At 37.9% G+C, this 27,237-nt stretch overlaps 1 protein-coding gene across 1 annotated transcript in view; it reads left to right on the forward strand.

Moving 5' to 3' along the window:
- Positions 1 to 27,237, forward strand: part of SMIM14 (small integral membrane protein 14) — a 71,596-nt gene that overhangs the window by 14,407 nt on the left and 29,952 nt on the right. The window contains exon 2 of the mRNA XM_027103140.1: positions 11,898 to 12,007. Coding sequence (XP_026958941.1) covers positions 11,933 to 12,007 — 75 coding nt within the window. The 5' untranslated portion in view covers positions 11,898 to 11,932. The remainder of the gene's footprint in view (positions 1 to 11,897; positions 12,008 to 27,237) is intronic.

Below are 27,237 nucleotides of genomic sequence, written 5' to 3' on the forward strand. Positions count from 1 at the left end.
GTGTATGTAAATGTTTACATATACGTACAAATTTATGTACCCATATGTAAATATGTGATTTGATTTAAAAAGTAAAATATAGAAAATTAGGAAAACAAGAAGAAAAAACATCTGATAATCTTAACAGAACCAAGTATAATCGATTTAATGTAGAATACTTCTTCCCTAGGTTTAAATTCTAGACACATATTAATTTTACATACTTTTTTTCCCATAACTACAAGAATTTCACGTTGAGCATACTGGGTTTCTGACTCATTTCTTATGAAGGATATGAATTTCTTAGTTATATTGCTCTTGGAAGCTGGAGCAGGGAACTAACCCTTATTGAAGACAAGAGGAAATGAGAGGTTGGCAAGAGTAGGGAGGTTAAATAAGGGTACATATTTTTATAATTCAACCTTGAGAAAAATAAAGGAAAAATCAAGCTGCAGTATTTCTGGGTTCTTAGAACTGATTGCTCTTCTTTTTTTGATTTTTTTTTTTTCTTTTAAGGGAGGATTGTATCTGAGATGTGTAGAGGATAAGCTGACGTTTTATTGTTTTGAATGCTTGCATGGAAAAACAGAAATGCCTAATACACAGTACTCTGCCTCTAATCAAAATTAATTTATAAATTTCTTGGTAGAATTTCTTTGAGGGCAATCCCCTAAAGTTTCTGGAGAACAATGAATGTTTGTGGAATTAGTAGTACATTACCCAGGACTTGGCGGTCCAGTGGTTAAGACTCCACTCTTCCACTGCAGAGGGCGCAGGTTCGATCCCTGGTCGGGGAACTATGATCCTGTATCCCATGTGGCATGGCTAAAACAAAAAACAAAAAAACAAAAATAGTACATTACCCAGTATTACTAACTTAAGTAAAATGTCAGTGCTTATTTTTTTTTTTTTTTTTGGTGTGCTGTGCTGCATGTGGGATCTTAGTTCCCCAAACTGGTGCCCCCTGCATTGGAAGCGCAGACTCTTAACCACTGGACCACCAGGGAAGTCCTAATCTATTTCTTTTTATCATTTATAAGGACTTTCCTAGGGTCACCTGGAAGTAGTGGTAGTCTGCTTTGTCTCCTCTGTTTTGTAGGCTTTCCTTGTTTTTTTTTTTGTTGTTGTTTTGTTTTTTTAATGTCCTTGACAGTTTTGAGGAGTATTTGGTTAGATATTTTGTAGAATTCCCCTCAATTTGGGTTTGATTTTTCTCATGATGAGATTTGGTATTATGGTTTTGGGGAAGAATACCACAGAGGTGAAATGCCCTTCTCATCACATCATGTCAAAGGGTATGTGATATCAACATGACATATCAACATGATGTTTACCTTGATCTTTTGGTTAAGATAGGGTTTGCTAGGTTTCTCTACTATAAAGTTACCTTCTTCTGAATTCTGTTCTTTAGAAGTGGGTCACTAAGTCTAGTCCACGTTCAAGGGTGAGCGAGGGTTAAGCTTCACCTCCTAGAGGGTGATAAATCTACTAATATTAATTGGAATTCTATAAGGAAGATTTGTCCCTTTCCCTCCTTCTACTTTCCCCTCCCTCTGTGAGAGTATTTTAAAGCAAACCACAGATAACACACATCATTAATAAGAACGTTTTTATAGTTCTTGATACATATTGCCAAATCCCTGAAGGATTGTAGATGTTAACTGTAGGACTAGCAATGTATGACTGAATTTTCATGGTACTTTTTTGGTGTTTTTCTTTTAGGTGAAAGTTTACATTTTTTTTTAGAAGTGAATTTTTAAAAAAATTTATTCATTTTTGGCTGCTCTGGGTCTTCACTGCGGCACACAGACTCTTTATTATGGCGAGCAGGCTTCTCTAGTTGCGGCGCGCAGGCTCTGGAGTACACGGGCATAGTAGTTGTGGCTCGTGGGCTTAGTTGCGGTATGGGATCTTAGTTCCCTGACCAGGGATTGAACGTGGGCCTCTTGCATGGGGAGCATGGAATCTTAACCACTGGACTGGACCACCAGGGAAGTCCCCAAAGTTTACATTTTAATTTGCATTTATTTGATTTACTTAGGGTGACCTTTTAAAATGTTTGTTAATTAGCTGTAGCACCTCTTTTGGGAATTATCTTTTCCTTGGTCTTTACCTATTTTAAATATTTTTTAGAGACTTTCTTGGCTATTTTAACTCTTTTGTCTCATAGACTTAAGAGATTTATTTACCATTTTGCTTACTGGCCCTTCATTTTTTTTTTTTTTAATTAATTAATTAATTTATTTATTTTGGGCTGTGTTGGGTCTTCGTTTCTGTGCGAGGGCTTTCTCTAGTTGCAAGCGGGGGCCAGTCTTCATCGCAGTGCACGGGCCTCTCACTATCGCGGCCTCTTTTGTTGCGGAGCACAGGCTCCGGATGCACAGGCTCGGTAATTGTGGCTTACGGGCCCAGCCACTCCATGGCATGTGGGATCTTCCCAGACCAGGGCTCGAACCCGTGTCCCCTGCATTAGCAGGCAGATTCTCAACCACTGCGCCACCAGGGAAGCCCCTGGCCCTTCATTTTTAATCATCTTCAGGGTTTTGTCTTTTATTCAGATCTCATGACCACATCATTCATAGTCCTGTTGTATTCTTTTAAAATTTTTTCCTCCTTCTGTTACATTTACCTACGTATATGATAAGGAAATTTGCTAGCTGTTGGTAAAGCAAGAAGTAAACAAGTAAGGCTATTTTAGGTAAAAGTCATGTAATGGTAGTTCCATTCCAAATTAATGTGAGAACTATTGTGGGTTAATCTAGCATAATTTAGCAATAATCTAGGATTATTTGCTTTAAAAATTCATGACTGATTCTCCCAAGCATTTTATGTTAAAAGTACTTTTAAAATATTTACTATTTTGCAGTGTGTTACAAAAAACCCATTTCAACCCATTTGAAAATTACTTTTATAATCTTGAAACCTATGTTGACATTTTATTATATTTTGGGAATTTTTGTTATCCCTAGGTATTTGTAAAATACTTTCTTTTAAAAAAGCATAATTTATTTTAAAGAAGAAACTTAGGAGATAACAGCTTCTTACAAAGATATATCCCAAACCAAATATTTACTTCTGTAAGAGGAACCAAGATGAACTTGCACACACACATACAAATGTATTAATGCTTTCCCCCCTAAATCTTTAATGGCTGGAAGACTTTTTTTTAACTTCATGTTAGTCCTTAACACATATGGCAACAACAAATAGCTCTAAAATAAAAGCTGAAGTAAAAGTGTCAAAAAAAAAATCCAGGGTTTATGTTTATCCTTCAGTTCTTCTAGCTTGTCCTTGGAAGAAGTTAGTAAGTTAAAGCATTAAAGAAAATGAAAATACTCTCCAATTAATATTTCACATTGTCATTGGATGTTATTTCCAATTGCTGTCTTGTGATTTTAGATCTATTATTCTGTGATTTGCAGTTCTGTTAACTTTTTAGTTAATAGTCTGATAGATATTTAAATAGAAAAATTTGTCAAAAGAGACCCTTATAAATCTGGGTTTGGAGCCATCTAGAAGAAAGGGAAGCAAATAATGTATAACAAGTTCTCAATCTTACTATGACATAATGGACTAATACTCAGTAATACAAAGAGCTCCTAAAATCAACTAGACAAAAAGAGTTTGAAAAAGAAGAAATACAGATGCCAATAAACTTGAAAAGATGTGCAGCCTCATTAGATAGAAAATAAAAGCAATGAGACATATTTTGGGGGTCTGACATTCTGGCAAAAATTTTTTTTAATGTTATAGCCATATATTATTATACTATTAGTGATAGTAATAATGTATGTAATTACGATGCTATGCAATTCGTGATATGTACTATGTGCTATTGATAGAAATAAAATTGGTAAAGGCTTTTTGTGAATGCCCTTAGACCTAGAGATTTCATTTTTTTGTACTTAGTCCTACAAAAATATGGGCACAAAGATGTTTGTTGCAACATTATGTTAACAAAAATATTGGAAAGGCCCTAAGTTATCTCTACTAAAGGAATGCTAAAATTGTATGTTTGTGTTTTGGAGTATTATGTAACCATTAAAAAGAATGAAGTAGAGCTTTATATATTGGAAGGTCTCCAAGACTTTTTATGTTATAAAAAAGCAAGTTGCAGAACATGTATAGTATGATCTCATAAAACCTACTAAAATGATGGATATAAATACATATAAAAAGACCTGAAAGTATTCACACCTGGCTGTTAACTATGGTACCTCTTGGGAAAGGGAGTAGAATTGGGGAGAGAGGAATGGGAAGGTTGGCATTCGTCATTTTACTCTCTGTGCTTCTAGGGATACCACTGATACTAAATATATAACACTGGTAATGTTGCTGTTTTACAAATATTTGCTACTAAGAGTATTTGGCCTAATCAAGAACCACTTTTGAGAAGTTTATTTCCCAAGGAATCAATCCTGTATATAATAAGCATGCAGTTCCATGGCATAATCCTAGAAAACACAGTAGTAGAACTACAGTATCTACTTTTCCACCTTTTCCAAAGTTATAAATAGGCAGTTAAGTTTGACTCCCCAAAGATGAAATAAGGTAGGTTAAACCCACCCAGCATGAGCTGGAGAGTTTAAGGTTCTATCGGCAGGTAATGAATTGGTTAACAGCACTGGAAAATTCCTTCAGCACATACAGAAACAGGATGACTCAACTGACTTATTACAGCTGAACTCTACCAGGAAAGGTTTGTTAGTTGTAGTTGAAGGAAGAAATGACCTGGATCTGAGGGATATGGGGAATTAATTGCATTTGCCCTCCCAAGATACAGAGTGGATTATTTTACTGCATTCCTGTGCTAAGAGTTGTTTAGGAGTGGATGGTTTGAGAGCTTTAGATGTATTTTGTCCTTTAGGCTGCATAGAAAGTCATCTGTAAACTGTTGCTTAATCTACCCCCAGAGTCAGATTGCTATCACAAATATTCATTATACTGGGAAAATACTGATAAGTTAAATACTTATTATGGAAAATCTTAAAACAGAAAAAAGTAGAAATGTATAAAAGCTCTCCTGTACCTATCACTCAACTTCAATAATTATCAACTCAAGGCCAGTTTTATTTCTTCTATGCCTGTATTTACTTCCCTCTCTCCTCTCCAGGATTATTTTGAACTTTTTCAGTGCACTATTCTTATTTTTATGACTTAGGCCTTTTGTGACCAATTGGAATAAAGCTGGTTGTCTTCAAGGGTCAGACCCATGTCTTTGACATTATTTAGCATTGTTCTCACATTAGGGATATATATCGAGGAGGTGAATAACTCCTCTGAAACATGAAAAGCAAAAGCATTGTTTTAAGTTACTTTCTATCAAAAGCCTCTTCTAGGCTGATTTACCAGAATTCTGACTCAGTAACCCGGTTTTGTCTTACTCAGGATAGAGCAGCTTCTTAATGTCTTGGGACACCAAAGGATTTAAATGTGGGGTGGGATTGGGTGAGTTTTTTGCTCTAGTGCTTAGCTGGTGGTGTGCATTGACACTTGCTCTGAGGTCCGAGCCAAAAGAGGACTTTCCATTCTGTTTTTTTAAAAAGTAATTTTAAAGTGGAAACTATTAACTGAAAACTGTATAGTACTTAAAACAGCTCAAGTTTACATGCAAAAAGTTCCACAGAAGCATAGCACTATTGAGCAATATCCTGTTTATAAATGCATTTTCTCATTTTACAGGAGGCTAATTAAGACCAACAGATACTTTAAATTCTAGCTGATATACATGTTCCTGGCATATATAGATACAGAGAAAATAAACATTGTCCAAAATTCAAAAATATTTATTCATTGCTATGGCTTAAGCAATGAGGGAGGTGTTTAGAGACAGAGTGATGACTAAAATAGGTTCCTGCCTCCAAGCTGTCTTTTTTTTGGGGGGGGGGGGCGGTGGTAGTGGTGGAATCTAATTTTGTAAGTCAAATGGATTAAAAAGAGACTTAAAATGCCTGTTTTACAATTTTTATGGGTGATAAAAACAAGTCTCCTTTTATAAAAGTCTGTTTGCTAGTACTTTGCATTTCTGTGTCCAGGGGCTATAGAACTGGATAGACATTGGGCATTTTAGTACTTGAATTTTATTTTAAAAAAACTTAGGACTGTATCTTTTAATTTCAACCAACATTTTAGTGGCCTGGCAAGGCATTGAGAGGGAGGAAGGACCAGTATCTGTAAGTGGACACTTGCACATGTCCACACCCAGCACAGTCTGAGCCCTTGTTTCCGTATGGACAGTTTGAAAAAACAATTGAGAAAGACTTTCAGGGGTGAACTTTATCTACATATAAGGGTAAATTATATATTTTTTCAGGGTTTTCTGTGTTGGGATGTACAGTCAGTTGTCTAACATGAAGGCTTATCAATTAAAAAAAAAAAGTGTGGAAACAGTGGCCTCAGACAAAACTGTGAAGTAGTCAGAGTTTGTGTTTGGTATTTCCTACCTTCTGGAGAGTAAAACTCTCCAGTTTAGGTTGCCTGCAACTCCACTTCCTTCCCCTTCCAATCCCACCTGCCCTTAACTCAGGCAAGAAGATATTAGATGGGAAGTAGGATTTCCCTGACTGTTCTGCAACTAGATTTCACCTCAGCGTATCTTGGATGTTTCCCCAAATCATCACATAGAAATTTGACTCATTCTTTTTAACAGCTGTATAGGATTTCAGGTACTCATACTATTGTTTATTTAATTAGAGCTACATAAATAAACACTTAGAATTACCATTTTTTGCTCTTATAAAAAGTGTTGCAGTGACCATTCTTATACAAAAATTTTGCATGCTTATTTGGATATGGATATCTAAGTTATCTACATAAATTTTCCAATTTTCTGATAAACGTGTTTAGATTTGCACTTCTTCCATTTTGTATTTGCTTATTGGCTCTGTTTTCCTGTGAACATGCTCTTTGCTCCTTTTTTTCTGTTAGATTGCCATTTTCATATTGATTTTTCAGTTATCTGTAAATTAAGGAAATTAACCCTGAGATGTGTTGAAGTTTTTTTTTTTTTAAAGTTCTTTGTCTTTTTATTTTACAGTATATTTTTGGCTTATAGAAACTATATCATTTTTGGCTGTCAAAATGATTGATCCTTTATAGGTTCTTGGATTTATGTTCTTCTACATGTATCCCAGTGGTCTTCTTGTAGTTATACACTTGTGACTTTTTTAATTAAATTTTTTCCATATTTTAAAAGTTTTAATATATAAGTACATAGTCATTATAAGAAATGTTTAAAAATTGACAAAATGAATGGCTGTCCCCCAAATTATATTCTCTCCCCCAGAGCTAACCGCTAATTAAGTTTGATGTATTTTCTTCCAGCCCTTTTGTATTCATCATACTTTAGTTTAAAAAAATAGACAACTATTCCACCATTTCTGAATAGTTATGGTTTAAGATGGCACCTTTATCATATTCTAAATTCTAAATAGTCCATGGTTTAAAATAGCACCATTTTAGAAACACAGCTGAAGATTTTGGCTCTGATTTTTACTAAGAAATTTCAGACAGTAAACTAGGAAATTTTTCAGAGTGACAATATGTATAAAATCAAACCTTTGGATATGTAATCTCTCACAGAAAAGTATATTTCAGATTATTACACCTACCTGTGTCATATGTACAACACTGTAGTCCTTTGAAGTTCATGTTTTCTGGAATAAATGACTTTAATTTTCTTGTCCATAAATAACAAATAAGTAATTCTTGCTTAAAAGATTCAAATAACAAAGGAACATATATGATTCCATTTATATGAATTGTTTGTAATAGGCAAATTCATGGAGACAGAAAGCAGGTTAGTGGTTAACTAGGGCTGGGAGGAAGAGAGGGAAGTGAGGAGTGATTGCTAATGGGTATAGGTCTTGTTTTGGAGTGATGAAATGTTCTAAAATTGTGGTGATGGTTGCACAGTTCTGTGAATACACTAAATATTGATTAGTACACTTTCAGTGTCTGAACTGTATAGTATGTGATTTATCTCAAAGAAATTGTTATAAAATATCTAAGTAAGACATGTATATAGATATAACAATAGTAAATATTTGAAGAATAACTTTATAAATATTCCAAAAATAAATAACTAAAATAAAACAGACCTTTACACATTATACATTCTGCTAAAATCATGGCGTCCGTTTGTCAGCATTCTTTTCTGATCCATTGCTCTAGTTGACTATTTCTGTGTGTGGCCTCATTTAAAAAAATCACTCATACATCTAGAATTTGTTTTGGTATAAGGAATGAGGGTAAGGAGTCAGCTTTCCCCAATACCATTTATGGAATAACTTGTCTTCCCCCCCAGTGATTTGATGTGCTGTCCTCAACCTATAAGTTTCTATAATGGACGTCATCATCACTGACCTATTGAAGGAGCATTTTGACTAGGCTCCCTATGTTGTCTTTAGCTTCTTTACTGTCAGTTTTCCATAGTGCAACCAAAGTGATGTTTTAAAAACACAGGCATTAAACCTTATGGACTTCACATTGATCTTTGGATGAAGCCCTAATCTTGAACATCGCCTGGAAAGCTGTGTGTGGCCTGGCCCATTGACCTCTCTGGTCTCATTTCAGACCATTCTTCTTGTTGTCTGGATTGCTGTCTGAATTCCAGCACGTCGCGGCTTTCTTTCAGTTCCTTCATCAGGTTATACTCTTACTCACTACAGGGTCTTGCACTGCTCTTTACTTTGTGTCTAGAATGCCTCCAGCCCTAGATCCCCATACCTTCCACTTCGACCTTACCCTATTGTATTCCAGTGCATCCTTCCACTTTCAACTCAGCATTAACTTCTTTAGTAAAATCTTCCTAACTCCCTAGATAAGTTTAGAACGTGTATATACTCTATAGGCACCTTTTATCTTTTTTTTTTAAAGTAAGAGCTTTATTGAGATATTCACATACCACACAGTGCACCGTTTAAAGTGTACAGTGGGTTTTAGTACATTCATGGAGTTGTGTGACCATCACCATAATCAATTTTAGAACATTTTCTTCACTCGAGAGGAAAGCCTGTACCAATTAAGCAGTCAGTCCCCATTTCTCCTCAAGCCCCTCAGTCCTGGATAACCACAATGATTTTTTTTTTTATTGTGATAAAACATACATAAATTTCACCTTTTTAACCATTTTTTGAAGTCTGTAATTTAGTGGCATTACATTCACAGCATTGTACAACTATCTCCACTATCTGTTTCTAAAACTTTATCACACCAAACTCTTAAGTTATTACTTATTAAGCAATAACTCCCCATTCTGCTCTCCTCCAGGTCCTGGCAACCACAATTCTACTTTGTCTATATGAATTTGCCTATTCTAGATATTTCATATAAGTGGGATCATATGAGTCCTTTTGTGTCTACTTATTTCACTTAGCATAATGTTTTCAAGGCTCATCTGTGTATCAGAACTCCATTAATTTTTATGACTGAATAATATTCCATTGTATGTATATACTGCATTTTGTTTATCCATTCATCAGTTAATGGACATGTGAGTTGTTTCTACTTTTTGGCTGTTATGAATAATGCTGTTATGAACACTTAGCATACAAGTATCTGTTTGAGTCCCTGTTTTCAAATCTTTGGAGACAAATAGCTAGAAGTGGAATTGTTGGGTCATTGATAATTCTTATGCTTAACTTCAGGAGCCATCAAACTGTTTTCCTGAAAGGCCATTTAGGAGGTTTCTAATTTCTCCACATTATTTATTTCCTTTTTTAAATTAAAGTCAAAAATAAATAAATAAGTAAATAAAATTAAAGTCACCCTAATAGGTGTGAAGTGATATCTCATTGTGTTTTGTTTTAAATTATTTATTTATGGCTGTGTTGGGTCTTCGTTGGCTGTCCACGGGCTTTCTCTAGTTGCGGCGAGTGGGGTCTACTACTGTTTGTTGCAGTGTGCGCGCTTCTCATTGCGGTGGCTTCTCTTGTTGCAGAGCACGAGCTCTAGGTGTGCGGGCTTCAGTAGTTGTGGTGCATGAGCTCAGTAGTTGGGGCTCGCGGGCTGTAGAGCGCAGGCTCAGTAGTTGTGGCACACGGGCTTAGTTGCTCTGCGGCATGTGGGATCTTCCTGGAACAGGGCTTTAACCCGTGTCCCCTGCATTGGCAGGTGGATTCTTAACCACTGCACCACCAGGGAAGCCCTGCATTGTGTCTTCGTTGCTGCACGTGGGCTTTCTCTAGTTTTGGCGAGCAGGGGCTGCTCTTCGATGTGGTGCGCAGGCTTCTTATTGCGGTGGCTTCTTGTTGTGGATCATGGGCTCTAGGTGCGTGGGCATCAGTAGTTGTGTTATACGGACTCAGTAGTTGTGGCTTGCAGGCTCTAGAGCACAGGCTCAGTAGTTGTAGCACACGGGCTTACTTGCTCCATGGCATGTGGGATCTTCCTGGACCAGGGCTCGAACCCGTGTCCCCTGCATCGGCAGGTGGATTCTCAACCACTGCACCACCAGGGAAGCCCCCTTTGTCCATTTTTAAATTGAGTTGCTTTTGTTATTGAGTTAGAGGGGTTCTTTTTGTAGTCTGGACATTAAGCCATTGTCAGATATATGATTTGCAAATATTTTTCTCATTCTGTGTGCTGTTTTTTCCAGTCTTTTGGTCCATTTATGTTTTATAACATTTACAAGTTTGCATTTATAATTTTTAAAATATTTAGATTAATATCTGTCTCCACTATTAGAATGTGAACACCCTTAGGGTAAAGACTGTATCAGTTTTTGCTCACTTTTATATTGCTAATGCCTAGCACAGGTGCTAAATATTTTTTGAATGAATGAAGGTCTTTTAAGTTAATTTACGAGTTCCATTGATCGCCTATTCCATCTTAAATATCTGTAGTACTCCATCTTGTTACTCTTATTTTTCAAAATCTTCCCAGCTATTTACTGGCTTTTACCATGTTCATTCATGTAAATTCATGCCCCTCCTGCCCCCCACATTGGTATCATTTTAGATAACTCATTTTTTTCTTTTAGAGGGCTTTCTTGGTAGGATAAAGGCTGCAGAGTTGCCATAGTCAGCTTAGGCTGTTATAGTAAAATAGCACAGACTGAGTGGCCTAAACCAGCGGTCCCCAACCTTTTTGCACCAGGGACCAATTTCATGGAAGATAATTTTTCCACGAGGGATGGGGAGGGATGGTTCAGGTGGTAATGTGAGCCATGGGGAGTGGCAGATGAAGCTTAGCTCACTCACCGGCCACTCACCTCCTGCCATGCGGCCTGGTTCCTAACAGGGCGTGGACCAATAGCCGTCCTGGGGGTTGGGGACCTCTGGCTTAAACAACAAACATTTATTTCTCACAGTTCTGGATTCTGGGAGGCCCGTGATCAAGGCATTGGCAGATTCAGTGTCTGGTGAGGAATCTCTTCCTACTTTGTAGATGGATGCCTTCTTGCTGTATCTTCACATGTTAAAGAGAGAGAGATATCAGTCTCTTCTTTAAGGGCACTAATCACATTTATAAGGGCTCCACTCTCATGACCTCATTACCTCCCAAAGGCCCTGCCTCCACATACCATCCCCTTGGGGATTAAGGCTTCAACATACGAATTTTAGTGGGGACACATTCAGTCCATAGCAGTACTGGGGCTAACAAAGTTTAAGGATTTGGTAATTAAGCAGAGTAGGGCTCTAGTATCATCAGCTTCACAGATGGGGCCAGTATAGAGTATCTGAAGACATTTGCATTTACAGGAAATCAGTTTGATGGTAAAGTGGTAGCCAACCATTTGTGTAGATTCATAATTCATATGATTAGTAATAAATTCATATATTTAAGTCATTAATAAATATGAACTATACTTAATTTAAGAAAACTATTATGAATCTATACATACATGAATTCTTTATAGTTCAAGAGAAAGAGTAATTCTGAATAGTAGTCTTATGACATTTTTTCCTTCCTCCTAGATTTAAACAGTCAAGTTAAATCAAGCTGGGTAATCATGGCAGAAGGTGGATTCGATCCCTGTGAATGTGTTTGCTCTCATGAACATGCGATGAGAAGGCTGATCAATCTGGTGAGATGAACAGAACAGTCCTATTCAGAACTCAACTGTACCGCTCTGTCTTGTTTTTGGGAGCATGTTGTTTATTGGAAGATTTTCATCTGATGGGCACTAAAAATTATTTCATAATTGAAATTCCACAGTGGTTTAAGTCATAATGGTTAAAATGCTTGCCAGCAGTTCTTTTATTAGAGATAAAAACAGATTGCTGTCTTTATTTATGGTAGATGTTTGTTGGCGAAATTCACCATCATGGGTGGGAAACACATTTGTGTAAAGGCTTTTCTGTTCCGTATTTTTTTTTTTGGCCACACCATGTGGCACATGGGATCTTAGTTCCCTGACCAGGGATCGAACCGACACTCCCTGCATTGAAGTGCAGAGTCTTAACCACTGGACCGCCAGGGAAGTCCTCTGTTCTGTATTAATGCATATGATTTTTGGCTATACGGAGCTTGTTTACTTGATAAACTGCTATGAAGTCACACTTCCTCTTATGATATAGTTCAAATCCTACTCCAACAAATGGCATGACAATAAAAATTTCTATAGTTTATTTCCAGATCCAAATCAATTATTTGACAGAGGCAGATTTCTGAACAACAGGGTTTGAGTGTAGTGAGATTTCAACTGTAGGTTTTTATAGACTTTTTTTTTTTTTTTTTTTTTTTTTGCTGTACGTGGGCCTCTCACTGTTGTGGCCTCTCCCGTTGCGGAGCCCAGGCTCTGGACGCGCAGGCTCAGCGGCCATGGCTCATGGGCCTAGCCACTCCGCGGCATGTGGGATCTTCCCGGACCGGGGCACAAACCCGTGTCCCCTGCATCGGCAGGCGGACTCTCAGCCACTGCGCCACCAGGGAAGCTCCTTTATAGACTTTTACAGCTTAAATACAGGGCTGTTTATGTACTGTACTTTATACTTTTTATATACAAAGGAAACATTTGACCATTATTAACAATAAAGTACAATTGACCCTTGAACAGCATAGGTTTGAACTTTCAGGGTCCACTTACATGTGGATTTTTTTTCAATAGTAAATACTGCAGTACTACACCATCTGCAGTTAGTTGAATCCAAGGATGTAGAACTGCATATTTGGAGGAATTGCGTTTACTGAGGGCTGACTATAAGTTACATGCGGATTTTCAACTGTATGGCGGGTTAGCGTCCCTAACCCCTTCGTTGTTCAAGGGTCAACTGTATATTATTATTATGTTATACATTATAACAACATTTTGCTGTTTTAAAATACTCTTGTACCGGGGTATATTATTATAGGCCAGTTAATAAAGGCAGGTACAAACATTTGCTGGAATACTTGAATAAGCAAGTTTTCTGCTCACTCATTGTCTGTGTACAGTGATCAGAAGTACATTGATTGTGAATGATGTTCCTTCGAGAATTAGCATATACTAGGACTTACGATCCTTAAGAATGCCTTAGAGGGATAGAAACAAACTAAGAACTTATAAATTAAATCAGACACTTGTGAGTATAGAAATAAAATGGCAATGTCATATCTCTGGTAATTGATGTAAAAATAGATTAATCTGAGAAGAGTTTAAAAAATATTTTCTCCCGTTTATGAAGTTTGAGCTGATAGTTTTTAATGTCTTATTTCAATCAAACATAAGGCAAATTTTTTTCAAATTACTCTGATATTAGGAACAAAAAATAGACTTGTAATTTAATTGTGGTAAAATTTCCCAGTAGATTAGTTTTTAATAAGGGCTACTACCTCTTTTTATTTCTTAATATAGTATTTTTTATTTTTAACATGCTTTATTCTATTAGCTTTGCTGCTTTTTAAGAGATGACTAAAACTAAGCCCTACTTTTTTAGGATTCCCTGTACACTTTACTTTAGTAGATTGTCAAGGAAGCCATGTTTAGCTTTTTCTTTCTTTTTCTAATGCGCACACTAATTCATGCTTGATGGGACGTTACTTATAGCATTCTTGGTTTGAAATACTTCGTAATTGTGTGAAAATAGATTTTAGATTTTTACAGATCTTTTAAAAGTCCACATTTTTTAGTGTAGGGTGGATATTTTCACACAATATAAATTACTGATGGATGATCCCCTTATGTATAACATGCTGATAGCAGTATTGAAGATTCCAGAGGGAGGAGAAACTCATTTGATTCATTAAGGAAACTTGCTGGCAAAGTTTGATAGATGTTTGTTTGAATTGAATTGTGCTTTTTAATTTTTATTTCATGTGTATTTCTTCTTCTTTTATTTAAATTCAGAATCAAGCAGCATTTTTGGATCATATCTACATTGTTCATATTTAAGTGATTTCTAAACATTTTTCCTAAGAAGTATCGTTAGAAATATGGTCTCTAAAAAATAAAAATAAAAAAAAAAGAAATATGGTCTCTAAATTCAGAAATTCAAAGATTTATGAATAATACTATTTATTGTAGCATTATTTATAGTAATAAAAAGTTATAAGCAACCTTAATGTTGACTAGTAGGACAGTGGTTATATCATGGAAATTCATATGGTAAAATCTTGTTTACAATAGTTGTCTTTGAAAAATATTTTAAAACAAGGGAGATGTGTGTGTTACATGAAATGAAAAAAAAAAGATGTACAAATGGCGTTTAGTAGCTCTTGCGTTTGGGTACACATACACATACACCCACACACCCACCCATTTCATGTACATGTGTGCATAGGAAGAAAGACTAGAAGAGAGTACACCGAAATGTTAAAAGTGGTTATCTCTGGATTCTGGAATATGGGCTGAGACTTCTCTTTTATACTTTCTTGTATTTTCTGTGATAATAAATCTTATAATCAGAAAAAGGTTATCTAACAAAAACTATCAGTATTTTCATTTAAACGTCGTTGTATTCTTTTGTAATATGTCAATACTAGACTTTTCTACCTCTCATGCATCCATTATCTTCTACTCATAATTTATAGGACCTTTTTTCCCCAGTATCTGTTATCTTATTACCCTGTGGAACTCTAAGTCTACATCCTGTATTTTATTTTATTTTATTTATTTAAATTTTTTTTTTTTTAATTTATTTTTGGCTGCGTTGGGTCTTTTGTTGCTGCGCGCGGGCTTTCTCTAGTTGCGGTAAGCAGGGGCTACTCTTCGTTGAGGTGCGCAGGCTTCTCATTACGGTGGCTTCTCTTGTTGCGGAGCACGGATTCTAGGTGCACAGGCTTCAGTAGTTGTAGCATGCAGGCTCAGTAGTTGTGGCTCATGGGCTCTAGAGCACAGGCTCAGTAGTTGTGGCACATGGGCTTAGTTGCTCCGCAGCATGTGGGATCTTCCTGGACCAGGGCTCGAACCCCTGTCCCGTGCATTGGCAGGCGGATTCTTAACCACTGCACCACCAGGGAAGCCCCAGCCTATGTTTTAAAAGCAATTTATCTGAGGGTATAATTTTTCTATATTAGTTATAACTACCAGAATTTAGATGTCTGCATGCTTAGGAAGCTCATAGATACAATAATACTGTGTTATAGTATGATAACAGTGCAGAGATTTATTCTCATTTTTTTTTAAAATGGACATCTAATTCATCTTTGTAATAGTGTACCATGTCATTAATTTCAAGTTCTAATTTGGAATTTTTATTTTTTTTGACCTTATGTAATAAAATTGGATTTTCTTGTGTATGATGAATATTTTCACACAATATAAATTACTGGTGGATGATCCCCTTATATATAACATGCTGATAGCAGTATTGAAGATTCCAGAGGGAAGAGAAACTCATTTGGGGAAACTTGAGGATTTTAATGATTTTTTTTATGGTTAGCTCATTAGTTGTATGTTGGGTTGCAATTTTTGTTTTGCCTGTTCTGTGGAAATAGATGGGCTTTGCCAAGGGATATGTTCAGCTTAGAAGCAGTTAAGATTTTACCATTAGTTCCTTTCCATTTTAATAAAGTTCTGTTCATTCACAATTTAAAACTAATTTATTTTCCTGATTTAGTAATGATTTCAGTTAAGGTTCTTCACTATAAGTAATAGTTTTAGGTGATTTAAGCAGAAAAGGACATATTAAAAAAATATTATGTGGCTCACATTGGCTAACCTGGCATGGAAAATGGATAGGATCAAAGGGAATGTAAATGCCAAAACGAGCCCATGCTCCAAAACAGCCCAGCCAAAAAGCGGCTGCTCCTGAATTCCAGACTTTTGTGTATCCAACTGTTGATGCAACATCTCCATTTGGACAAATAGTAGACATTTTGTACTTGATGTGTGCATAACTGAACTTTTCTTGTCCCCAACCTTATACTTCTGTCTTCTCTATTTTTTTTTTTCCTTTTGGCCACTCCATGAGGCTTAGTTCCCCGACCAGGGATTGAACCCGGGCCACGGCAGTGAAAGCACCGAGTCCTAATCACTGGACCGCCAGGGAGTTCCCTGTCTTCTCTATTCACTCCATTATTCTGGTTGCTCAGGCAGCAGCTTTTGTGTCATCTTTTACTCTGTTCTTTCAACCCCATGGCTAATGCAGAACCAAATCCCTTTGGCTCAACCTTAAAAATATATATCCAGAATCCAGCCATTTCTCACACCTCCAGTGAAACACCCTGGTCTAACCTACCATCATCTCTTGCCTAGGTTATTGAAATTAGCCTCCTTGTTGGTCTCCTTGCTTCTACCCTCTTGCCATCTCCATTTTCTTCAACTTTAGTCTCACTACAGGAGTTGAAATGATCTATTTCCGATAAGTCAGGTAATGTTCCTCCTTTCCTCAAAATTCTGCAGTAGTTCCCCATGACACTCATAGTGGAAAAAAAACAAAATTTATGTGGCCCTATGTGATCTGTCCCCCTTCACTCCCCTGGTTCCCGTTTGCTCACTTTGTTCTACCGTTTCTGGCTGCCTTGCCACTCCTGAAAATACAGGTCACATACAAAGGATCAAGTGTCTAAATGGCTTTTAGACTTTTCAATAGCAAAACTGGAAGGCATTAGCACAGTGACTTTAAATTCTGAATGGAAATTATTACCAATCCATCATTCTATATCCAACCAAACTATCAAATAGGAGGAGAGTCTTCAAAATTCTTACCTCATGTACCTTTTCTTAGCTGGTTACTAGAGGATGAACTGTTTTTCACCAAGATGTAGGCATAAATCAAGAAAGAAGAGATTTCGAGTGTAGAAAGCAGTAGATCCAGCATATGAGAGAGGCAAAAGTAATTTCCAAGGTGATGGTGAATGGAGATCCCAGGATAATGGTGAAGGGACATTCCAGGGTTATAGCTACCCACATGCTTTCTTGATAAAGGAAGCTGTTTGTATACCCTAACTGCTCACCCAGCCTAGTCCTTCATTAATAAATATGAACAGAAAAACAAGCAAAGAGTTGAAGAAAATAAAAGGACTACAATGTGGTCGCAGGTACAGCTACATTAGAAGACAAGATGAAATAGTTAGATCCTTCTAATATGAAAAGTCATTATGAATGTATAGCTATAAATGCAGACCCATACAAGTATGTTATGCTGTTCTTAAGTACCACCAGCAACATGATTTTTTGAAATGGTAAAGTTTCAAAGTCACCAAGTTTTCAAAGTCACCAAAGTCACCAAATTCTTGGTAGAGTCATAAACAAAACTAAGTATAGTCTTCCCTTGATTTAAATGTGAAAGTCCAGTTAAATTCCTCGATAATTCTGTGTCGAGTATAACCATCCAAAAAATACTTTGTGTTTTTCTTTGAAATGGAATTAGATTATATTATAGGCTCAAGTTTTTCACTTAGTGCATGTGTGGCAGGACCTTTGAAAGTTAGGGGGGATACAAGCCAGTCACAACAACCAAAGAACTGCCTCTCAGATATCCGTATGCCCTAGTACTGACGCATTTGAGAACCTTTGAATAGGGGGGAGAATTAGGGTTTATTTAAAAAAAAAAAAAAAGAAAAAGGAAAACCAAGTAAGCTGAAGGCAGGCAGGAAGAAAGAAGAGAAGCATAGTTAATAGAAAGCATAAAGTAAAATATTATGTGTGAGTGGATTATACTTATTAATAGAGACAGGTTGGAGTTTTTAAATGCTGTTATTTATCAAGGGAGACAGACACTGAAAACAAAATCTCATAGATAAGTGATAAAAGGAGCAGGGGTGTAGGGGAAGCTGTCCCAAAAGAATGTGATACTCTTAATCGCAGACAAAATTAATTCAAAGCCCAAACAGTTGAACACAGGAATACTACTGACAAAAGAGAGAATCCATCACGTCTGGGACAAACTGTTTATGTCCCAAACAACAGAGAATGCAAAAACAATTAGAAATAAAAGAAGAAACATATTTTAGGAGTATCTGAGAAATGTTAGTGAAAGCCATAGAGATGCCTTTGCAGGTTAAGGTTAGAGTATGTGTAGGTCAGGATAATGTTTGTAAATGCATAGAAGAGGTTCCAGGGAATATATCTCAGATTCATAACAGTGGTTTTATTGGGGAGAGTTTGAAGGGAATGTAGGCACTATTTTAAACCCACAGAAATCCTCTGATGTCGATCCTCCTTTTACAAATGAGGACACTGAGGTTTTCCCAGGTATTGGAGCCGGCCAGGGAGTGGCAGAGGCACATTCGAGCTTGGCATTAGCTCCAGGCCCTGTGCTGTTTCTTCGGTACCATGATCTGCTCTGCTTCCTGTCGGTTTCCTTCAGGTACCTTAAAAAAAGCACTATATTTGCAGTCAAGGAGGCGGTAGAAGGATAGGAGAAAACTGTGGGAGAGAGACTCTTCACTGTATTTTTACCTTTTAAAACTATGAGAGTACATTACCTATTCAAATATTAACTTAAAAATAAAACTTTGTAAGCATCTTCAGAGGTATTATAAGCAGGACAGTTCTATAGAAAAACTAGTAATCACAGACTTTTTCCACTGAAGAATAAAATTTTTGAATGCACTGTTATGTGATTTGCAAAGAAAATATATTCTACCATGTTTAGCTTTTTAATAATTTTAATAAGACTGTATTCTCATCTTACCTTTGTTGATTTCTAAATTGGTACAATTTTTTCTCATGTTAAAAATTTGTATGCCTTCTAAGGCTAAATAGACATAAACAGCAATTCAAACTCTTTACTATTGCCTCACCAGTTCTATGTACATTTTGATTATTTAACTGCTAAGCTGTACCAGTACAAAGAATATAAATCTGATTTTCATGCATTTTATTGTATTGGGTTGACCAAAAAGTGCCTTTGGTTTTTAAGTAAAAATAAGAGACACGTTTTTCATTTTCACCAAGAACTTTATTGAACAATGTAGTCACCCTTTTGTTCCACTACCTTCTGTCATTTTTCAGCCAACTTCATACTTCCATCTTCCCAAAACTATTTTTTTTATAAATTTATTTATTTATTTTTGGCTGTGTTGGGTCTTCATTGCTGTGCGCAGGCTTTCTCTAGTTGCAGCGAGTGGGGGTTACTCTTCATTGCGGTGCACAGGCTTCTCATTGCGGTGGCTTCTCCTGTTGCGGAGCACGGGCTCTAGGCGTGTGGGCTTCAGTCGTTGTGGCGCGTGGGCTCAGTAGTTGTGGCTCGCAGGCTTAGTTGCTCCGTGGCATGTGGAATCTTCCTGGACCAGGGCTTGAACCTACGTCCCCTGCATTGGTAGGCGGATTCTTAACTACTGCGCCACCAGGGAAGTCCTTTCCAAAACATGTTATCTTTTTGAGCAAAGAACTGTTCCAGGTTCCTTTTACGGTCTTCCAGGGAATGGAAATTTTTTTCTATTAAGAGAATTTTGTAAAGACTGAAATAAATGGAAATTTGAAGCTTCAATGTCTGGTGAATACGGCAGATGAATCAGAACTTCCCAGCCAAGCTGTAACAATTTTTGCCTGGTCATCAAAGAAACATGTGGTCTTGTGTTATCCTGATACAATAGTATGCACTTTCTGTTGACTAATTCTGGATGCTTTTCGTCAAGTGCTGCTTTCAGTTGGTCTAATTTGGAGCAGTAGTTGTTGGAATTAATTGTTTGGTTTTCCGGAAGGAGCTTATAATAGAGGACTCCCTTGCAATCCCACCATATACAGAATCCAACCTTCTTTGGATGATAACCGGCCTTTGGTGTGGTTGGTGGTGGTTCATTTCACTTGCCCCACCATCTCTTCCATTCCACATTATTGTACATTATCCACTTTTCCTCACCTGTCACAATTTGTTTTAAAAACAGAACGTTTTCATTACGTTTCAAATGTAGAAATATGGTCAAGAAGGTTTTTTTCTGCTTGACTTACGCAGAACCCAAACATCAAAGCGATTAACATAACCAAGCTGGTGCAGATGATTTTCAGTGCTAGATTTGGATATTTTGAGTATGTCGGCTATCTCCTGCGTGGTATAACGTTGATTGTTCTCAATTAATGTTTCAATTTGATCGCTATCAACTTCAACTGGTCTACCCGACCGTGGAGCATCGTCCAGTGAGAAATCTCCAGCGCGAAACTTCACAAACCACTTTTGACATGTTTGATCAGTCACAGCACCTTCTCCATACACTGCACAAAATCTTTTTTTGCATTTCAGTCATTTTTACCTTTCTTGAAATAATAAAGCATAATATGCCGAAACTGTTGCTTTTTTTCTTCCATCTTCAATATTAAAATGGCCACACAGAAGTTCACCAGTTTTGATAAGTCTTTTTTTAAATGCACGCTGATATGAGAGCTGTCACATACAATCTAAAAAAATTGTTTCGAATGAAGTTAAAGACAACTAAGTGCTACTAGAGCCATCTTAACGGAAAAGAACGAATGAACTTTTTGGCCAACCCAATATATCTGCAATATGGACTTTTAAAGCAAATGACTGTATCACTGTATTCTTATAGGAGTGTTTTAAATGATACCTTATAAACAGTGTTTCAGTTCAAGGTTGGTAAGACTGCAGTACAAAGAATGCCCATTTTGGGGTGCTCATGACAAGTAAAGCTCTACTTATTCTATTGGCATGTTTCCTTCCTATGATTTAATTACACCCTTGGGTTACACAGGTATTAGACTGTTTTTAATGCAGTTGTATTTTGCCAGGTAAGTGTTTTGCCAGGATTTGTTTGCCAGGTTCTGTTTGTCTCAGGAATGTTCAGAAACATTAAAAAATGGAGGCATTATCTGACATTACAGGCATTTTTCTAACCTAATCTAATACTCTAATTAGAACTTTAATGTTTTACTCATTAAATACTGGCTAAGAAGACTTAAAGAGGTGGATAAGAATATACAGTGAGTCCCTTTCAATTAAAATCGGATATCTTGGGAGACTTCCGGGAAGATGGTGGAAGAGTAAGACGTGGAGATCACCTTCCTCCCCACAGATACACCAGAAATACATCTACACGTGGAACAGCTCCTACAGAACACCTACTGAATGCTGGCAGAAGACCTCAGACCTCCCAAAAGGCAAGAAACCCCCCACGTAACTGGGTAGGGCAAAAGAAAAAAGAATAAACAGAGACGGAAGGATAGGGACGGGTCCTGTACCAAAGGGAGGGAGCTGTAAAGGAGGAAAAGTGTCCACACACTAGGAAGCCCCTTCGCGGGCGGAGACTGCGGGTGGCGGAGCGGGGGAGCTTCGGAGCCGCGGAGGAGAGCAGAGCAACAGGGGTGCGGAGGGCAAAGCGGAGAGATTCCAGCACAGAGGATCAGGGCCGACCGGCACTCACCAGCCAAGAGGCTTGTCTGCTCACCCGCCGGGGCGGGCGGGGCTGGGAGCTGAGGCTCGGGCTTCAGTCAGAGCACCGGGGGAAGACTGGGGTTGGCGCCGTGAACACAGCCTGCAGGATGTTAATGCGCCGCGGCTAGCCGGGAAGGAGTCTGGGGAAAAGTCTGGACCTGCCGAAGAGGCAAGAGACTTTCTTCCCTCTTTATTTCCTGGTGCGCGAGGAGAGGGGATTAAGAACGCTGCTTCAAGGAGCGCCAGAGACGGGTGCAAGCCGCGGCTAAAAGTGCAGACCCCAGAGACAGACATGAGACGCTAAGGCCGCTGCTACCGCCACCAAGAAGCCTGTGTGCGAACTATCCACACACTATCCACACACCCTTCCGGGGAGCCTGTGCAGCCCGCCACTGCCAGGGTCCCGGGATCCAGGGACAACTCCCCCGGGAGAATGCACGGCGCACCTCAGGCTGGCTCAACGTCATGTCGGCCTCTGACGCCGCAGGCCCGCCCCGCACTCCGTGCCCCTCCCTCCCCCGGCCTAAGTGAGCCAGAGCTCCTGAATCAGCGGCTCCTTTAACCCCGTCCTGTCTGAGCAAAGAACAGACGCCCTCCGGCGACCTACACGCAGAGGCGGGTCCGAATCCAAAGCTGAGCCCCTGGGAGCTGTGAGAACAAAGAAGAGAAAGGGAAATCTCTCCCAGCAGCCACAAGCAGCGGATTAAAGCTCCACCATCAACTTGATGTACCCTGCATCTGTGGAATACATGAATAGACAACGAATCATCCCAAATTAAGGAGCCGTGTGGATGAAAGGCTCTTGGTGCTGCAGCCAGGAGTTAGTGCTGTGCCTCTGAGGTGGGAGAGCCAACTTCAGGACACCGGTCCACAAGAGGCCTCCCAGCTGCACATAATATCAAATGGCGAAAATCTCCCAGAGATCTCTATCTCAACACCAGCACCCAGCTTCACTCAACGACCAGCAAGCTACAGTGCTGGACATCCTGTGCCAAACAACTAGCAAGACAGGAACACAACCCCACCCATTAGCAGAGAGGCTGCCCAAAATCATAAGTCTACAGACACCCCAAAACACACCACCAGATGTGGACCTGCCCACCAGAAAGACAAGATCCAGCCTCATCCACCAAAACACAGGCACTAGTACCCTCCACCAGGAAGCCTACACAACCCACTGAACCAACCTTAGCCACTGGGGACAGACACCAAAAACAACAGGAACTACGAACCTTCAGTCTGCAATAAGGAGACCCCAAACACAGTAAGATAAGCAAAATGAAAAGACAGAAAAACACACAGCAGATGAAGGAGCAAGATAAAAACCCACCAGACCTAACAAATGAAGAGGAAATAGGCAGTCTACCTGAAAAAGAATTCAGAATAATGATAGTAAAGATGATCCAAAATCTTGGAAATAGAATAGACAAAATGCAAGAAACATTTAACAAGGACCTAGAAGAACTAAAGGTGAAACAAACAATGATGAACAACACAATAAATGAAATGAAAAATACTCTAGATGGGATCAATAGCAGAATAACTGAGTCAGAAGAACGGATAAGTGACCTGGAAGATAAAATAGTGGAAATAACTAATGCAGAGCAGAATAAAGAAAAAAGAATGAAAAGAACTGAGGACAGTCTCAGACACCTCTGGGACAACATTAAACGCACCAACATTCGAATTATAGGGGTTCCAGAAGAAGAAGAGAAAAAGAAAGGGACTGAGAAAATATTTGAAGAGATTATAGTTGAAAACTTCCCTAATATGGGAAAGGAAATAGTTAATCAAGTCCAGGAAGCACAGAGAGTCCCATACAGGATAAATCCAAGGAGAAATACGCCAAGACACATATTAATCAAACCGTCAAAAATTAAATACAAAGAAAACATATTAAAAGCAGCAAGGGAAAAACAACAAATAACACACAAGGGAATCCCCGTAAGGTTAACAGGATCTCATTCAGATTTGATGGAGAAATTAAAACCTTTACAGACAAGCAAAAGCTGAGAGAGTTCAGCACCACCAAACCAGCTCTACAACAACTGCTAAAGGAACTTCTCTAGGCAAGAAACACAAGAGAAGGAAAAGACCTACAATAACGAACCCAAAACAATAAAGAAGATGGGAATGGGAACATACGTATCGATAATTACCTTAAATGTAAATGGACTAAACGCTCCCACCAAAAGACACAGATTGGCTGAATGGATACAAAAACAAGACGCATATATTTGCTGTCTACAAGAGACCCACTTCAGACCTAGAGACACATACAGACTGAAAGTAAGGGGATGGAAAAAGGTATTTCATGCAGATGGAAACCAAAAGAAAGCTGGAGTAGCAACTCTCGTATCAGACAAAATAGACTTTAAAATAAAGACTATTAGAAGAGACAAAGAAGGACACTACATAATGATCAAGGGATCGATCCAAGAAGAAGATATAACAATTGTAAACATTTATGCACCCAACATAGGAGCACCTCGATACATAAGGCAAATACTAACAGCCATAAAAGGGGAAATCGACAATAACACATTCATAGTAGGGGACTTTAACACCCCACTTTCACCAATGGACAGATCATCCCAAATGAAAATAAATAAGGAAACACAAGCTTTAAATGATACATTAAACAAGATGGACTTAATTGATATTTATAGGACATTCCATCCAAAAACAACAGAATACACATTTTTCTCAGGTGCTCATGGAACATTCTCCAGGATAGATCATATCTTGGGTCACAAATCAAGCCTTGGTAAATTTAAGAAAATTGAAATTGTATCAAGTATCTTTTCCGATCACAACGCTATGAGACTAGATATCAATTACAGGAAAAGATCTGTAAAAAATACAAACACATGGAGGCTAAACAATACACTACTTAATAACGAAGTGATCACTGAAGAAATCAAAGAGGAAATCAAAAAATACCTAGAAACAAATGACAATGGAGACACGACGACTCAAAATCTATGGGATGCACGCAAAAGCAGTTCTAAGAGCGAAGTTTATAGCAATACAATCCTACCTTAAGAAACAGGAAATATCTCGAATAAACAACCTAACCTTGCACCTAAAGCAATTAGAGAAAGAAGAACAAAAAATCCCCAAAGTTAGCAGAAGGAAAGAAATCATAAAAATCAAATCAGAAATAAATGAAAAAGAAATGAAGGAAACGATAGCAAAGATCAATAAAACTAAAAGCTGGTTCTTTGAGAAGATAAACAAAATTGATAAACCATTAGCCAGACTCATCAAGAAGAAAAGGGAGAAGACTGAAATCAATAGAATTAGAAATGAAAAAGGAGAAGTAACAACTGACACTGCAGAAATACAAAAGATCATGAGAAATTACTACAAGCAACTCTATGCCAATAAAATGGACAACCTGGAAGAAATGGACAAATTCTTAGAAAGGCACAACCTGCCAAGACTGAATCAGGAAGAAATAGAAAATATGAACAGACCAATCACAAGCACTGAAATTGAAACTGTGATTAAAAATCTTCCAACAAACAAAAGCCCAGGACCAGATGGCTTCACTGGTGAATTCTATCTAACATTTAGAGAAGAGCTATCACCTATCCTTCTCAAACTCTTCCAAAATATAGCAGAGGGAGGAACACTCCCCAACTCATTCTACGAGGCCACCATCACCCTGATACCAAAACCAGACAAGGATGTCACAAAGAAAGAAAACTACAGGCCAGTATCACTGATGAACATAGATGCAAAAATCCTCAACGAAATACTAGTAAACAGAATCCAACAGCACATTAAACGGATCATACACCATGATCAAGTGGGGTTTATTCCAGGAATGCAAGGATTCTTCAATATACGCAAATCAATCAACGTGATACACCATATTAACAAATTGAAGGAGAAAAACCATATGATCATCTCAATAGATGCAGAGAAACCTTTCAACAAAATTCAACACCCATTTATGATAAAAATCCTCCAGAAAGTAGGCACAGAGGGAACTTTCCTCAACATAATAACGGCCATATATGACAAACCCACAGCCAACATCGTCCTCAATGGTGAAAAACTGAAAGCATTTCCACTAAGATCAGGAACAAGACAAGGTTGCCCACTCTCACCACTCTTATTCAACATAGTTTTGGAAGTTTTAGCCACAGCAATCAGAGAAGAAAAGGAAATAAAAGGAATCCAAATCGGAAAAGAAGAAGTAAAGCTGTCACTATTTGCAGATGACATGATACTATACATAGAGAATCCTAAAGATGCTAACAGAAAACTATTAAAGCTAATCAATGAATTTGGTAAAGTAGCAGGATACAAAATTAATGCCCAGAAATCTCTGGCATTCCTATACACTAAGGATGAAAAATCTGAAAGTGAAATCAAGAAAACAGTCCCATTTACCATTGCAACAAAAAGAATAAAATATCTAGGAATAAACCTACCTAAGGAGACAAAAGACCTGTATGCAGAAAATTATAAGACACTGATGAAAGAAATTAAAGATGATACAAATAGATGGAGAGATATACCATGTTCTTGGATTGGAAGAATCAACATTGTGCAAATGACTCTACTACCCAAAGCAATCTACAGATTCAATGCAATCCCTATCAAACTACCACTGGCATTTTTCACAGAACTAGAACAAAAAATTTCACAATTTGTATGGAAACACAAAAGACCCCGAATAGCCAAAGCAATCTTGAGAACAAAAAACGGAGCTGGAGGAATCAGGCTTCCTGACTTCAGACTATACTACAAAGGTACAGTAATCAAGACAGTATGGTACTGGCACAAAAACAAAAATATAGATCAATGGAACAGTATAGAAGGCCCAGAGATAAACCCACGCACATATGGTCACCTTATCTTTGATAAAGGAGGCAGGAATGTACAGTGGAGAAAGGACAGCCTCTTCAATAAGTGGTGCTGGGAAAACTGGACAGCTACATGTAAAAGTATGAGATTGGATCACTCCCTAACACCATGCACAAAGATAAGCTTAAGGTGGATTAAAGACCTAAATGTAAGGCCAGAAACTATCAAACTCTTAGAGGAAAACATAGGCAGGACACTCTATGACATAAATCACAGCAAGGTCCTTTTTGAACCACCTCCTAGAGAAATGGAAATAAAAACAAAAATAAACAAATGGGACCTAATGAAACTTCAGAGCTTTTGCGCAGCAAAGGAAACCATAAACAAGACCAAAAGACAACCCTCAGAATGGGAGAAAATATTTGCAAATGAAACAACTGACAAAGGATTAATCTCCAAAATTTATAAGCAGCTCATGCAGCTCAATAACAAAAAAAAACAAACAACCCAAACCAATAATGGGCAGAAGACCTAAATAGACTTTTCTCCAAAGAAGATATACAGACTGCCAACAAACACATGAAAGACTGCTCAATATCACTAATCATTAGAGAAATGCAAATCAAAACTACAATGAGATATCATCTCACACCAGTCAGAATGGCCATCATCAAAAAATCTAGAAACAATCAATGCTGAAGAGGATGTGGAGAAAAGGGAACCCTCTTACACTGTTGGTGGG

This window comes from Aethalodelphis obliquidens, unplaced genomic scaffold (assembly GCF_003676395.1).
Source record: "Aethalodelphis obliquidens isolate GAN/ISIS:26980383/991018 unplaced genomic scaffold, ASM367639v1 scaffold6, whole genome shotgun sequence".
In the NCBI taxonomy this organism is placed as follows: Eukaryota; Metazoa; Chordata; class Mammalia; order Artiodactyla; family Delphinidae; genus Aethalodelphis; species Aethalodelphis obliquidens.